This window comes from Chenopodium album, chromosome 20 (assembly GCF_948465745.1).
Source record: "Chenopodium album chromosome 20, dcCheAlbu1.1, whole genome shotgun sequence".
Taxonomy (NCBI): Eukaryota; Viridiplantae; Streptophyta; class Magnoliopsida; order Caryophyllales; family Amaranthaceae; genus Chenopodium; species Chenopodium album.
The window spans coordinates 39,940,128-39,955,231 of NC_137853.1; the positions used below are offsets into that span (position 1 = coordinate 39,940,128).

Consider the following 15,104-nt stretch of genomic DNA (forward strand, 5'->3'; position numbering starts at 1 on the left):
GATTGAATAAGGTCTTTATATGCGCCAGATCTATCTATCTCTGTTGCTCTTTCTAAATTTCGTACGAGAGATAATCAGTGTTCATATCATCCAAGGTCAATTTTACTCCAGAATTCCCAAAAAAATTCCACTGTAATCAAAGCAATTATCCCAGGTTTATTTCTCCACAATTCTTCAATTGTTATTAGCTTTAATCTACATTGCGCAACTTTTTTTGATTTCAATTCGATTATAAAAAATTATAATTGATGCCTAAGTTTCATGTTTTTGGAGTTGATTGATTTGCTACTCCTTCAAATTTATGTTCTTGATTAAGTCTTTGAAATTTTATTATGTCATTGATGATAATTTGAGTTTTATTGATTAAATCTCGTAAATTTGAAGTATTATCTTTCCTCTGATTTGCAGAAATTTTGGTTGTTGACCTTGTTTGATCATGTCGAACAAAGCTCAAATCCCTAATAAGAATTCTGCACTCATTGCTGTTATTGCTGATGAGGTATGTTTTATATTCTTTTATTTTTTTTTAATTTTTATTTTAAAATAATTTGTCCTTTGCAATTTAGGTTACGGAGGTATAAATTTTAGTTTTGATGGTGTAATTTTGCAGCTAAACATTTAAGAAAGATGAATTTTTGGGTTGACTGAGTATGTCAATGAGGGTTAAGTTTGTTTGTGCAATTATTATCATCATCAAATTGAATTTGTTAATGCTTTAGCTTCAATCTTAGTGATCAATGGCTCAATGTGATATCGAGGGTGACTCGATGATACTAGTGGTGTTTTTCTTGCAAAGCGTTGGCGGGATTGTGTTACTGTTAGCTTAGTAATTGCAACTCAGATGCTAATCAGAAAGCCTCTAAGAATTATGAATATATGATCCTTCATATTTTATCGGTGATTGATGATGCAAGTTGGGTTTAGCTTTGTCTTATATTCTTAATTTAAGTTTTTCAATAATGATCAATGTATTTGATTAAATTTTGTTGGTTTTGAAACAAGAAATTTAGATGATTTAAGAGAGACTAGATTTTGATCAAACTTGAATGTATTCCAAATTCGAGCTAATTGGGATGCTTCCTAATTTCTATTAAAGAGACACACCGTGGACTATTATAAAATCTATGCTATAACATGCTCTTGGGGTTGGAGCCCATGGAGGGAAGTTGCTTACATCATGACAACTTCAAACTATTGCTATAGTGAGAATTATGTTGGATTGTTGATGTCTCTTTATCCTCAAAGCTTATTTGATTAATTCCTTACATGTAGGACACCATTACTGGCTTTTTGCTTGCTGGAGTTGGTAACGTTGATATCCGGAGGAAGACAAATTACCTGATTGTGGACAATAGTAAGTACTTGAATCTTCAAAGGATATAATGCTTGTAGTCTAGTGTGCTACAGTTGAAGTCTCTTCTACTTTTTTCCAACACTGGAATATTTTGTACCTTGGTTGAACATCAACTTCACTTGCATCTATTAGCCTTTTTTCAATGCAAGAAATAGTCATGCTAATCGATTCTATCTTATTGGTGAGTTGTATTCTATGTAACCTGAAAAAAATGGAAATTTTGTCTTTTCACCAAAGTGGTGACCTTTATGTGAACATGTAAATGAGGCCTTGGTGTGTGTGTTTGTGGAAGGGAGGGGGGGGGGGGGGGGGGGAACAAAAACTAAAAAATTTAAAAAAAAAAAAAAAATCCGGCTGTTTAAAATGTAATCGAAATGTATTGCTTTTCCCCCTTGTTTCCTACCATATGGTAAGCTTTTTTCATAGTATAAGAATAGTATTAGATGTGATTGTGTCAGTGTACGATATTATTGTAAAATTTACACAAGCTCCTGTCTTATACAGTGGATTAGTTTTGCCCCAACTTATGACTACAAATTTATTCAACCACTGTATAAGACAGGAGCTTGTGCTCCTGAACCCCAGGGTTAGCCAGACCCTGACAATTCATAATTTTCTTTAAAAATTGAGTTTGTAAAGCTGCTAATTCTACTCTTGGTAAACAATTTTTATACGGAGTAAATTGGTACTGTTATCTCATTGACCCTGTTTATCTTTCTCAGAAACAACGGTAAAACAAATTGAAGAAGCATTTAAGGAGTTCACAGCAAGGGAGGACATAGCAATCGTATTGATCAGCCAATATGTAAGTTTCAATTGCTGATTTAAGTTGTATATATTTTTATTTCTAATTGCAATTGTTGCAATAGTAGATGCACACTTGACTGTTCTATTGGCTGATTGACTTGTAAATGAAGTTGCATATTTTCTTCTCATTAAATACAGTCTCGAGTTTTAGGTAACTTAGCTATGGATTTAATCAAAGAAGTCAATTATGTAGAGACTTATTCTAGTTTGGCATAAAAATGTTCTTTCCCCCTCGGTCAGTATCTTCGCTGCTGTCCATGCACATTGATGCTGCTGCTGTTGCCGCTGCCGCTGCACAGCCAAGGCCTAGGCACTGCTGCTTAAGCCCAGGCATGGGGGCTGGGTGCTGCTGCCCAAAGTCAAGGCACGCCATGGGGGACAAGGCATAAAAAATACCTCATTCTAAAAGTACCCTTATTTTTGGCAATTAAAGGTAGCATCTTGGCTTCCCTAGGGTGAAGGCAACAAAAGGCCAAGGCAAGGCAACACAATTATGCAAGGCAAGGCAGATAACGAGGGGTGGAACAAGGTATGAGGAAAAAATTCCCGACACCAAATAGGCTTCTGGGGGACCCTTGGAAGCACCTCAATTCATAACCTTGACAAGTAAAAACAATGTTATCCGAATACCAAATTTAGAAAGGATATTACACAAAATCCAACCATTTTCAGGACCCCATGTTGAAAAATCAAGTGATGGTAAGGGAGGCATCCGAGATCATATAATGTTGTTTGGAATTATATACAACAACTAGTCGGTCACATTAAGGCCATTGGTTGGCCTCAAGTTAATGAAAGGAGGCGTTTACATAATTGGTTAAATTGACACTTTAAAAACAAATTGGATGGTTCCAACTACCCAAATGGTCTCCTGAGGTCTCATGGAGTCCATGGAAAACACTCTGACTTCTATCCTTTCTAGACCCTAAAAAGTAAAAAATTATCCAAAACTAAAAGGCTATAATCCACACTTTTGGACCAATTTTGGAAAAAAAAAATTCAAAATTAAAGTGAATGTGTGGGGTGTCCCTTAGGGTCATAAAAGTTGGTTTGAAACCATTAGAGACCCACTAATAGTCTGAAAATGAGTTTGCTAACTTTGCTTCAATTATATGGCTATTTCATAATTTTGTTGTATTGGAGTCAAAGAGATGCAAGATATGGTTTCAATCACCAACTTTCCAGGGTCCTATTTAGGTGTTGTGTTTCCTTCATTTGGTTATGAAACCCAAAGCAACCCATTCATTACTTACCATTATGTTGTTCATTATATCAAAGAAGTCTTTTTTGCATAGCCTATTTCTATTTTGGCAGAAATACTTTAATTGACAGCTACTCAGCTATAACATGATGCAGAATGGAATACCTGATTTAGTATTTCTCTCTCTATCATGTCTGACAAATTATATTCCTCCAGATATACTCAAGTATTTCTTGTGGTTAAAGGTGCATATTTTCTTCTCATGTATTAGAGTCACTAAATTTTAGTTAATTCACTGTTATACATCAGTTCTTCAAGTGGATAGTTATAAGAATAGTATTGTCAACTGTAATATGATGCAGAGTGGAATATAAGTTTTTGCTTGTGTCTCCAATATCAGGTCTTACATTAATATTGCTCCTGATATCTATTCCTTCTATTAGAACAAGTGTGGTTTACTTGATCTGTGCCTTCTCTCTCATCTTGTTACGAAGTGCTTCTATCTGGTCCTTTGGTTGCCCCTTTCCTTTGTTTTGATTGCGTGTATGTGCAACATTTTGCTTTGTTATTATCCCCTGTTGCCCATAATAAGCTCCATTTGCCCTTTTGCAGATTGCAAATATGATAAGATTTCTTGTGGATAGCTACAACAAACCAATTCCAGCAATTTTGGAGATCCCATCAAAGGACCATCCCTATGATGCTGCTCATGACTCAGTTCTTTCACGGGTGAAATACCTCTTCTCCGCTGAATCAGCATCCAGCAGATTTTAGACAGATATTCGTCTAAATATTGAATGCTTTGAGTTTCTAGAACTGTTCACATTTTGAGTTAATGTTCCATTCTTATGTTATCAAAATAAGGAGTGTAATTAATTATCACATTTGTATGTCAACTTTAAGAGAGTTTGTATCTGAACCAAACGCGAATTCAGCAATCCCATATTTATGCTCCATTCAGCATGGGTAACCATGTTTTTATCTGTTTCAATTGTCTAATCAACCAATACATACAAGCTATGCCTTTAGAGGGAGTGCATCGTTCAATGTATGCACTGGATGGTAATGCAGGCTACATTAAAGCGGATTGTGATGTATCAGAGATTGTTTTGGTCTATTAACAGAATTTGGCATTGCACTTGCAATATGGGATTATCTTCTTACCTACCAAAAAAACTGCGATAGTCACTCAGAAAACCAACTTTCTCTTCTGACAAATTTATAAGGTAATTCACGGTAAATTTCCCAGAATTTTGTACTGTACAGAAGACCGCAAAAGGTATTACTGGAGTAAGTCACTTAACAAATTATAATTTCTGTGGAATCTTGGCTAAGAGTAGAGTAATACATAAAGGTTCAACTTTTTTTTTTTTTTTTTTTTTTTACTGTAGATCAATTTGGCGATGCTTGTATAGTTGTATTAATCAAGGACAGAGTATTTTACAAGTACATATTGAAAATCTGTGTACAGCAATAATTCTCACAGCGCAGTTCAGCACCAAAAGGTTTAACTTGATAAACTTTAGAAAGCAGCTTGACTTTTTGCGACATACAGAAATAAAATCAGTAAGAAGTTCAACAATGTAGTTAATAGGTAGTCATTTTAGCATCAAGTAATTTCAGACATTAGCCCTTAATCTTCACCAAAAAGAGTACTTGTAATAAATTGAGTTATCATTTCTACTGAAGCTCAAAATGTAGGATTCTCCTACTAAAACGGAGCAGTATGGCTCACGAATACTTACTAGTTATTACAGGAACCTTATTGTATGATTAATCAATCATTATTGTAACTGTGAGACATTCTCAAGCAATGCCAGGCTAAACTACTCATAATCCCTCTATTTGAAAGGGCAGTGCTTCATGTACTAAAATGCAGGTAACAATAATGATATTTCATGCGGTTTTTTCAAACCACTCTCAAATAAGGGCAGACTTTAAAGTCTTGGTAAACTTCTCGAGTTCTTTCAACCCTTCTTCAGGTGAACTGGATTCGCCCAACAGCCTCACGATGGCACTTCCAACAATCACCCCATCAGCCCCCCATCCAGCCACCTACGCCCCCACAAAAAAATAGCAATCAGACCATCATAAAAAAGCAATCCAGGATCTATATCAAGCTGTGTATTAGCAAATTCACCTGTTTTACGTGCTCGGGTTTCGAGATGCCAAAGCCGACAGCCACAGGCTTACTAGTAGCCTAAAGTACAAAAAGGGAAAAGGTCAGATGAACAAATATTTTGCAAATTTTAATACAAGGAAAGAGGTAGTAATTTTCTCATATTTAATTTAAAATATGTACTCTGTAGCAGGTAATTAGACACAATAATATTCAGAAATGGACCTTCAGTGTGCCAGATTATAAAATTAAATTAAGAAGCAGTTGCATGAGCAATAAATTGCATACTTCACAAATGAACACACCTCTTTTATTTCACCAAGTAGCTCTTCAACTCGTGCGCCAACATCTGCTCGAGCTCCAGTAACTCCAACTTGGCTCACCTGCTCATGAAGAGCTTATTCAGAACAAAACAGCAAGATTTGTCTAGAAGACATATAAGCAAGAACCACATCCCATTGCACTCCCCTCCCCAGCTTGTGCATCAACCATTAAATTATAATTACCAACGATGTATTACATATAATCAAGAAGAGATCTTACAAGGTAGACAAAGCCTTCTGAAGCATCAACAATTGCCTTCATTCTATCTTTAGGGGTGGTTGGTGTTGTCAACAAGACCTTAACCATGAATACAAGAAGTCAGAATAGGTCAGAAGGTAAACATTGTTGATTAATTCTTCAATCATATTTCTCCTTGCCCATCAAACAAGGAGAAAAAAAACAGAGAAACCATTTAAAAATTGAAAAAGGAGTTTATTGTAACTTGCCTCTTACCATTTTCATGATTGCCCCATTAAATGTCTAGTAATATTCAGCTACAAATATCACAATACTCTTAATAAACATTACTACACATACCAATTACTCATGACTTGATTTCTTCCTAACAATCTTTTTATTTGGAAGCACAGCAAAAAGTTAATGGCTTTTCTTAGTTTGCTTAAACAAGGTAATTATCTGTCTACTGGCTCGCTACCAATAGCCTTTTCAAGCTCAGTATCAGAAACAATTTTATGTTAAAACAAAATCTATTGAGAGCTCTAGATTACACCTGGCCATCCGGGTTATAACGAATCACATATTTTAATTATCATGTAGTTCTTCTGTAGAGTTCTAAGAAGCTTTCTTCATAATATTACGAGGAAGTATACTTGGTTTTGGCTAGCTTTCTAGATACAGAATAAGCTCGCAATTTTGTTCTTGCTAAGACTTACGTTACTTACTAGCAACTGTATAAATAAAACAATTTCCAAAATATGGAGTGGTCAAATGAAGAAGCCTACCAATTCAATTCCATGCTTCAAAGCTTCCCTTCTTAGGATTTCTGTCTCCTCCAAGGGAACATCTGGTACCACCAGCCCTATAAGGATAGATATTGGGCATTAACAGAATATTATCGTACACATACACACAAGTAAAAGCCACAGTTTTCTCCTATCCCAACCAATCAGTGAAAGAGTGCAATTACTCATGCAATTGCTCAGTATTTGCTACTTATTCAACTGCAGACTGTGCAGCTCAGCTTGCAAGAATGCAAATATTGATAATTTCTCTTCTCAAAGAAGGAAACCAGTCCTACGACACTCCTTGATACTAATGACAGCAAAGAACAGCTGCAAACTTGCTTCATCCTTTGAAAAAAGCTGTTAATTTAAAGATTTAACAGCTTCTAGACAAGAAAAGAAATAGGAGGGTAATATTAGAAAGAAAAACATCATACTTTTTGAAGGAAACAAAAACCAACATGATTGGGAGATGGGACGCACTGAGAAAACAAAGCTCAGTGGCTCAAATTTTTATTAACAGGATGGCTGAACATGACATGAGATTGGCAGAAACAAATTAAACTCATAAAGAATATATTTAAACTTATTTCCTATGCAACTAACAATCAGCATCTAATGTATTTCCTCCTCTACTGTTAATAGTTTGTTGATTCTATCTATGGAGTACAACCTTTCCTCTTAAGTAATTTTCCTCTCAACAAAAGTAAGTCTATCTGTGGCCTTCATTTGTAACAAATAGAATTTGGCAACACTGGTTGTGGTTGAAATTGTCAACTCGCTTCAGTAGTTCAGTATGCTTTAAAGAAATGACAGTAGTTCTAAAAGATGGAAGTTATGACATCAAAATTAAAACCATACCATGGACACCAACATCTTTAATGGTGGACATAAACTTCTCAACACCACGTTTGAGTATGGGATTGTAATATGTAAATAATGCAATTGGACAAGAAAGTTGTGGTATGACCTGGTTAGGGAGAGCAGAAGATTAGAAATAATAGAATTACCAATGTGAAACACTGTTTAGATTATAAATAAATAAATAAATAAATAAATGAGACAATGGGATCTTACATTCCTTAACATGGAGAGAATGTTATCATAATTGGTTCCCTTTAACAAGGCACGCGTAGCAGCAGCCTACAAAGACATACCTACATTTAAATTCTGAAAGGATTGGCAACAGAATTCACAATAACGAAATTCTAAATTACCTGAATAACAGGACCATCTGCCAAAGGATCAGAGTATGGTACACCCAGTTCTATAATATCTGAACCACAAGAGTCGAGCACTTTCAGAGCTTCTGCTGTGGTTGACAAATCAGGATCACCAGCTGTGATGTAAGGGATTAATGCCACCTATGTCATACATACATATATAACAAGAGTTAGGACTAAACAGAATTAGCAAGGGAAAAAAACCTTAGTACTCTTAATCATATGATTCATATCCCCTGTCTCCATCAATATGCAACAAGAATGCAATCACAAAAGCTAATCGTCTAGAGAGATGCTTCAAGCAAACAATAGTATGCAACATAGATCAGCATAACAGCAATAACTCATCCAAAAGCACACAAGAGAGGATGAAATCCTAATGTTTAATGCAGCAGAGGACGACACAAAGAAACATACCAACAGAACTTACTAGGAAGCCACAATAAATGGACACGATAGTACTGAACATAAAAGTAAATGATTGACATGATTTTCAAACATTACAAAATGCTCATCAGAGTTGTGATGAAACAAATGATGTAATTCATCATTTCCAACAATCTTTTCTACTCAAAAAATTCAATAAAACACACCCCAATGAAAGAGGTAAGTATGACGAATAGAGCAATCGCATTGAAAACTCATCTATTCATTCATCTCACCAGGAAAATTATGAAGACATGAACACAAACCTTTAACACACATGTTTGCAAATAAATACAGCATTGACAAAACACAAACACACTACACAACTATCCAAACAAAACATACAAGTATTTAATTACACGGACACTACGACACGGGTAGCTAATCAACAAAAATTATAACAATTTCCTCCAATTTGACAACATAAGACCATATGAATAACAGCAAACAAAATGACATCAAAAGGAAAATTATAAGTTTTATAACCCCTCTAAAACTGAGACATTTGGAAGAAGACGGCCATATATATCTTCCAATTTCTCCTCTTCCATGCCTCCCTGAATATTACTCACATGCATTGTAAATCACATACATTTTATAAATTCAAATAATCACCCAAAGCAATCGAATAATTAATAATCAACATGAAACAAACAACATTCCAATTCATCAAAAAAAATTAGGGGTTAAACTTTTTCAGACATCTAGTTGAAATTTATAGCAAAATTCATTGAATTAAAAATACCCAAATGCAGAATTAGTCAAATAACAACAAACCCAATTGTTAAAATCATTCAATCAATTAGATTAATCCCCAGATTTATCGAAGAAGAGAAAAAGAAGATTACTTTGTTTTGCTGCTTCAATCGATTGAAAGTCTCTGAAAGTCCGACAACTGGTTGAGCGGCGGTAGCAAGGGAAGCCATTGTTACGAAACTTTTCTTTGCCGACACGTTTCGAAACCTGAGTGAGGATGAAGGAGAAGGAATGGGTTGCGTTTCGAAACGTTTGTGTTGCAGAAAACAAGTAGCTTTGAAAGCAATAGCCATTTGAATGAAAACTTATCTAAGGGAAATGCTTACACTCTCACTTCTGGTTTGCTGCTTCGAACAAGGGGCTTATATATTCAGTTTTAATGTTATGGAACAAAATATAATTATTCCAATTAATTAAACAAATTTGATATTATTTGCATTATTAAAAGGTTTTTTTTTTTTATTATTTGGAAAAATTCATTAAAAAGGACTTGAATTAAGCTATGTTCGCTTCAATTCAACTTACGAGTATTTTTGTTGATACCATTATTTTAAGAAAAAATAATTCAATCTGATATGGTTTTTTTTATTTAAGATTATTTATTATGAAAAAACTTTGATTTAGTGATTATCAAATCTTATGAAATATTAATATCTGTAAAATGCACATTATAGTGGATTTAATGACATCTCATTTGATAGTTTATCATATGGATTAGGGTAAAAATGAGGTCAAATTTTAGTTGATTCAAGATTTCAAGAATCATATCATATTAGGTGAACTAAACCTAACCTTACTAAGATTCTTAGTAAAGTGAGTAAGTGACAATTGGAGTAGGCTTAAGTCAAGTTTATTCGGATTATTTCGATTACAAATGAAGCACCAAATCATTATACTCAGTTTATTTTTAGCACATTAATAAAAATTTACGGATTAAAAAAATTGACTTAGAAAAGTTTAACACAATAGTTTCATTTTGCCTAGACTTACACTATAAATTAGTATGGTCAATTCATGCAATCAGATCACATCAGATTAGCAAAAATAAGTTGAACTAAACATAAGAGTTCTCTACAACACTTAATTCCGGGTTTTCCATCCGGTACGAGCCAGCACGTGACTATCCAAAACACCCAGACTAAGGGGGAGTTTGGCTGCAGCCTCAAATATGCCAGATTAGTCTATTCTCTCTCGGCTTCTCATATCAACAACTCTGCTGCATGCGACGCCAAAAACCAGAATAGAAAATCATGTTGGGATTATCATATGGTGAAATTTTCGTAATTCTTGGAGCAACTGCTGCTCTTATAGGTTTGTATGTCCTGATTTTTATGCAATTTTTGAGATTTTCAATCAATTTTATAATTAAAGTTTTGATTTTGCGCAATTTTATCGATTTTACAAATGAACAGGGCCTAAGGATCTTCCGCTCATTGCAAGAACAGCCGGTCGATTAGCTGGCCGAGCTATTGGGTATGTTCAATTAGCTCGTGGTCAATTTGAAAATGTCATGCAACAAACTCAATTTCGTCAGGTCTCTTTCAATTTATATACATTATATTGTTATCAATATGATTCATGGATTCTAATTGACTAATTGTTGTAGAAATGTTGAAAGCTTTGAAATTTATTTTCTGGGATTGAGTTGATTTTATCTGTGTTGGGGAATTCTTGTTGTAATTTGGGCAGAATATTGATGTTTTCTGTATTGGGTGATTTCTTCTAGGTTGATTTGAATCAGTAGAAGTGAGATTTTCTGGCAAAAATTGACTTTACCTGAAACTCACATTAAATTTTAGGGTCTTGAATATGGGTTTTTGATTTTTGGCCCCAAAACTTGAGCCAACATTCTAGAATCAACCCAAAAAAGATTTGTGATCTCGAAATTGACCCACAATCTACCAAATCTTATTAATTTGAGTTGACTTATTAATTTGCTTATCTTTTGGTGTGTGATGTAAAAAGTGTTGATTGAATGGAAGCTTGCTTATTCTGAGCTTTTTATGCTTGATGTGTGTGTTTGAGTTAGTTAAGGTTGCATTTTGCTAATAATATGCTTGATGTGTGTGTTTGAGTTAGTTAAGGTTGAATTTTGCTAATAATGCTGGTTTCTCACTCTCTTGTACTTTGGTCTATAAATGCTCCTATGTTTGTATAAATAGTTGATGTTCAGATGTTCTCTTGGGGAGTCAATGTTATGATGGCTGCTCCTGCTAACTTCAAGTGCTCAAATCTGTTTTTCTCAACTTGTTTTCCAGGTAAATAAAGAATTGCAAGATACGATGGCACAGCTAGAAGCTATTCGCTATGAAATTCGCAGCATTTCCGTCATGAACCCTGGTCCATTGACGCGAAGACTGATGGATAATCCTGACCAAGATAATACAAACACAGGTATTAGTTGATATTAAGGTTATTATGAATGATGTCCCATTAATTGTACTATGAATACAATGTAAGCTGCTGTATTGTTTTCCAGGGGCTACTGCCAATACTTGGCCTCTAAATATCAGTGAAGAGAGCACTGCTCCTAAGGAAAACCTGGTCCAACCTCAACAAATCCAACAACAACTGCACAACTTTAAGACAGAGACTAGTGTGTTTAAGGTTTCATAGCTGAAAAAATTATTATTTGCAACTTTATGTATGTAGGATGGAAAACTTATTGAGATTATGTTCTCCAGGAACATGGCTCAGTGGCTTCTGGAACATCCAATTTGTATAGTCAAGCAACAGCTTATGCTAAGTTGGCAGAAACTCCTGCAGTAAAATCTGGGACAATAGAAGGTAGTGTCAGTACGGACACAGTTGATGACAGACCTGGCCTTCTGTCAGTCCTTCCTGTATCTGCTGATAGTGCAGGTTTACTGCCAAATCGTCAAGGTATGATTTGATGTCATCAACTTACTTTCGTAGATGTTTGCTTAAACTGCTGAGTGATTTACTGGAATCAACGGAGACTGACTTTTGTGTCATGGATTAGGTGAAGTTACAGGTTCTGATATTGTTCTAGAAGCAGTATTAGAAGCAGAAGTTGCTCGCAATGCCAAAGAATTTTTCTCCCAGCCACAGAATGAGATCAAATTTGAATAAGTTAGTAAGTTCCCTTCGGCCTTTGTCTATACGTTGAGTTTAGTTATGTTAGATTTCTGGCAAACATGTTGTCATACCTCACTAATTGCTACTTTCACACGGTTTACCTCGGTGTAATAATATTTAGCTCCAAAAATCTGAACAAAAGTTTCCAATACTACATATTCTGTTGACTGTTTTCTTCAACTGTGACTGTAGGATTGTCTTTGAACTTGTTGCTTGTAGGATTGTCTTGGAGTAACAAGTGATACACCAACTCTAAGGATTATTTATCTAGTCTACATGAAGCTTTGCAGATCAAACATTAGTAAATAGTTTAATACTTTTAAATGACTACTATTTTGATCTTTGCCTAGTACCTCTAGGAAAGACCGAAAGAGGTCATTGCTAAACAAATTCAGCTTCTCAGATAGTTGCCATTAAATAGAATTGAATGAACTGATTTTTCACTGGTGTACACTTGTTTCAGAGCCATCAAATTTCAATCAGTTGACTTGACTATCATAACCAATTTTTCTTCAGACTTTTGCTAATTCTCTTTTAATCTTATAGTTGCTGAAAGTGTCAAGAATGACATAGCCTGTAATATTGAGGGGCAAGTTAAATTGGTGCAGAAATTAGGCTTATGTTGGATAACTTGTGAAATTCTGGAGGTTCTCATGCCTGGATAAGTTCCCTCTTTCCTTCATTCCTTGATTTAATTTATGTGGATTGTATATGGGTTCATTGATTCATAATATTTCATTCATCTTAAAAGGGAGGGGGTAGAGAATGAAGCCTATTGAAAGCTTGAATATCCTTCATTTTTCTGCAATTCAAGTTTATTTATCGAATTTCCTTCTTCTCTCCTTATATTCTTCCATTAATTTCATAGCAGAAGCTTAGTGCTGCTTATTTAAAGAAAGGATCCTTTCTCTTTTCTAGGTGTTAGACACTAGACAAGAATTGTTTATACTATATCCAGATTTTATGGATCAATCACACCCTTTTGTTATCATTTTTATTTGGTGGTGTTTATCACCCTTTGTGTTTGGTTAGTAGTGATGGTGGGAAAGGGAAGGTCAGAAAATGTGGAGTGAGTTTATTCCTTCGAATTTTCTCAATATTGGACGGATTTGGTTTTATTGAAAGGGAAAAGAAATTTGCTTCCTTCAATTCTTTTCCCTTCTCTCTCTCCAATCTCCATTTCATATCCAAATAAGTGAAATTAGATCCCTCGCTCCCCTTTCCTGCCCTCCAAATCCCCGTATCCAAATACACTATTAATCTAGTTTTCTTGCCCTTTTATCATTTTTTCTTTAATTGGTTATTCTGCTCTTTCAAACTTCAGAGAGGCAAACTGTGACTTCTTGTGCTGCCTATCTTTGTATTTATTGTCTTTCTCCTAACTCTCAGGCATTCAGGCTCCCAGCCGGCCAGCCCCATATATCCACCAATTCTTGCCCCGCAGCTGTTCAATTTAAACATTAAAACTTCAGTATGTACAAACATCTTTTATCCTTTTTGAGGTAGGGGTGGCGTGAATGAGAGAAATTTATTAAGGAAAGTTTACAGAATGAATGAGAGAGCCTGTGACTCCTTAAACTCTTTTTGTAACTAAATTGTGTCTAGTATAGGTAAAAGTAGAGACTTGCACTCTTGCAGAACTTTTGAGAAAGAAAAATCTAATGCATAAAATCGATGGCATATTTACCGTGAAAACATTATATGAGCTGATAGGTCATACTTGAACTATAAACATTTAATGTACTAACAAGGTCCTCGGATGATGTTCTTACATTTGTAAATTCTTTTTCAGCTCTTCAGGTTTACTTGCAGTTATGCCTCCAATGTTTGGTCAAGGGACTCATTATTTGCCAGGATTGATCCAGAAGAATAGCAATTTTGGGGTAAATATATCGCAGCTATTACTTATGATTCTTGTATGCGCATGCAATTTTTGCTTTGGGAATTTCATCTTACTATATGCCCAAGAAAAGTTCAAGATTGGCTAAAGCAGATATTTAAAAGTCTGGTTCATGCAACGCAACCTTGATTGATGGTCCTCGCAGGACTTCCCACAATCTGTTGCAATCTTCAGTATGGGATGACTTTCGAGCCTTGACTTAGGTGAGAGGCTGAGAGCTGCATATGTTGCTGGCAATTTTCCAATTATTACAATGTATGCTATCGGTTATACTAAAGATTGTATCAAAAGAAGGCAGCAAATCTTGTATGAAATCGTCTCACAATAACTTGCAGCGAAGTCAAGGTAAACATAATTCAGCATACTACATTTACAAGGAGTTGGGGCTATAACGTTAGTGTGATGAAACTGTATATTCTCACATCATTATGTAACGGGTTCTATTGAGCTAAAGAAATTTTAGAGTTCATGTATGGAGGTCAATTGTTGCAAAAGCATCTTGTTTTACGACATCTAACATCGACTTAGATGTACAAAGTATATACAAGTACTTCGTATATACTACGTATATATTTATCGTGTTAGATTGAAAAACACATGGAATGAATTTATGTCAAAAAAAAATATGGAGCGTAGAAAATAGGGAAAGGCTAGGGGTACACTAAGTGTACAAGATTCTTTTTGTACACCACCAATAAAAAAACGCCAACTCATCAATGTAATAATGGAAACTAAAAAAAGAAGAGGGAAAGGAAAAAAAGAAGAGGGAAAGATGAGCGCCAAAATTTTCAGCCTAGGCGCCATTGTGAGAGGAAGGTGAGAGGCAAAATTTTCAGTGGGCGGCAACAATTAATGGATAATACACCATTAATTTCCCAATTAAGCATCAAAATTTCCCATCTTCTCCCCCAAAATTTCATCTTTTCCCCCAAA

General features: G+C 35.0%; 3 protein-coding genes across 5 annotated transcripts; 2 read left to right on the forward strand and 1 right to left on the reverse strand.

The window, feature by feature from the left end:
• Positions 1–6: 6 nt before the first annotated feature.
• On the forward strand, positions 7–4,345 carry LOC145598620 (V-type proton ATPase subunit F). Its single transcript, XM_081654996.1, has 5 exons — positions 7–154; positions 409–499; positions 1,273–1,354; positions 2,077–2,159; positions 3,975–4,345. The coding sequence occupies exons 2-5, from the start codon at positions 437–439 to the stop codon at positions 4,134–4,136; spliced, it is 390 nt and encodes a 129-aa protein (XP_081511122.1). The 5' UTR covers positions 7–154; positions 409–436; the 3' UTR covers positions 4,137–4,345.
• Positions 4,346–4,968: 623 nt separating this feature from the next.
• Positions 4,969–9,520, reverse strand: LOC145597611 (tryptophan synthase alpha chain-like). The gene is made up of 9 exons (XM_081653815.1): positions 9,265–9,520; positions 7,985–8,131; positions 7,845–7,910; positions 7,629–7,737; positions 6,768–6,844; positions 6,025–6,102; positions 5,787–5,864; positions 5,503–5,562; positions 4,969–5,417 (listed from the first exon to the last, which is right to left on the reverse strand). The coding sequence occupies exons 1-9, from the start codon at positions 9,463–9,465 to the stop codon at positions 5,283–5,285; spliced, it is 951 nt and encodes a 316-aa protein (XP_081509941.1). The 5' UTR covers positions 9,466–9,520; the 3' UTR covers positions 4,969–5,282.
• Positions 9,521–10,345: 825 nt separating this feature from the next.
• On the forward strand, positions 10,346–14,644 carry LOC145598773 (uncharacterized). Of its 3 annotated transcripts, XR_014103614.1 has the most exons (8): positions 10,346–10,483; positions 10,585–10,706; positions 11,431–11,566; positions 11,652–11,779; positions 11,857–12,055; positions 12,156–12,269; positions 14,064–14,154; positions 14,317–14,644. XR_014103614.1 is itself a non-coding variant. In XM_081655162.1 (7 exons), the coding sequence occupies exons 1-6, from the start codon at positions 10,423–10,425 to the stop codon at positions 12,263–12,265; spliced, it is 756 nt and encodes a 251-aa protein (XP_081511288.1). In that variant the 5' UTR covers positions 10,346–10,422; the 3' UTR covers positions 12,266–12,269; positions 14,064–14,644. The 3 variants fall into 3 exon arrangements, 2 of the variants coding, with proteins under 2 accessions (XP_081511288.1, XP_081511289.1); XM_081655162.1 differs by having other exon boundaries at positions 14,064–14,644; XM_081655163.1 differs by having other exon boundaries at positions 12,156–12,265; positions 14,064–14,644.
• The last annotated feature ends 460 nt before the right edge of the window (positions 14,645–15,104 follow it).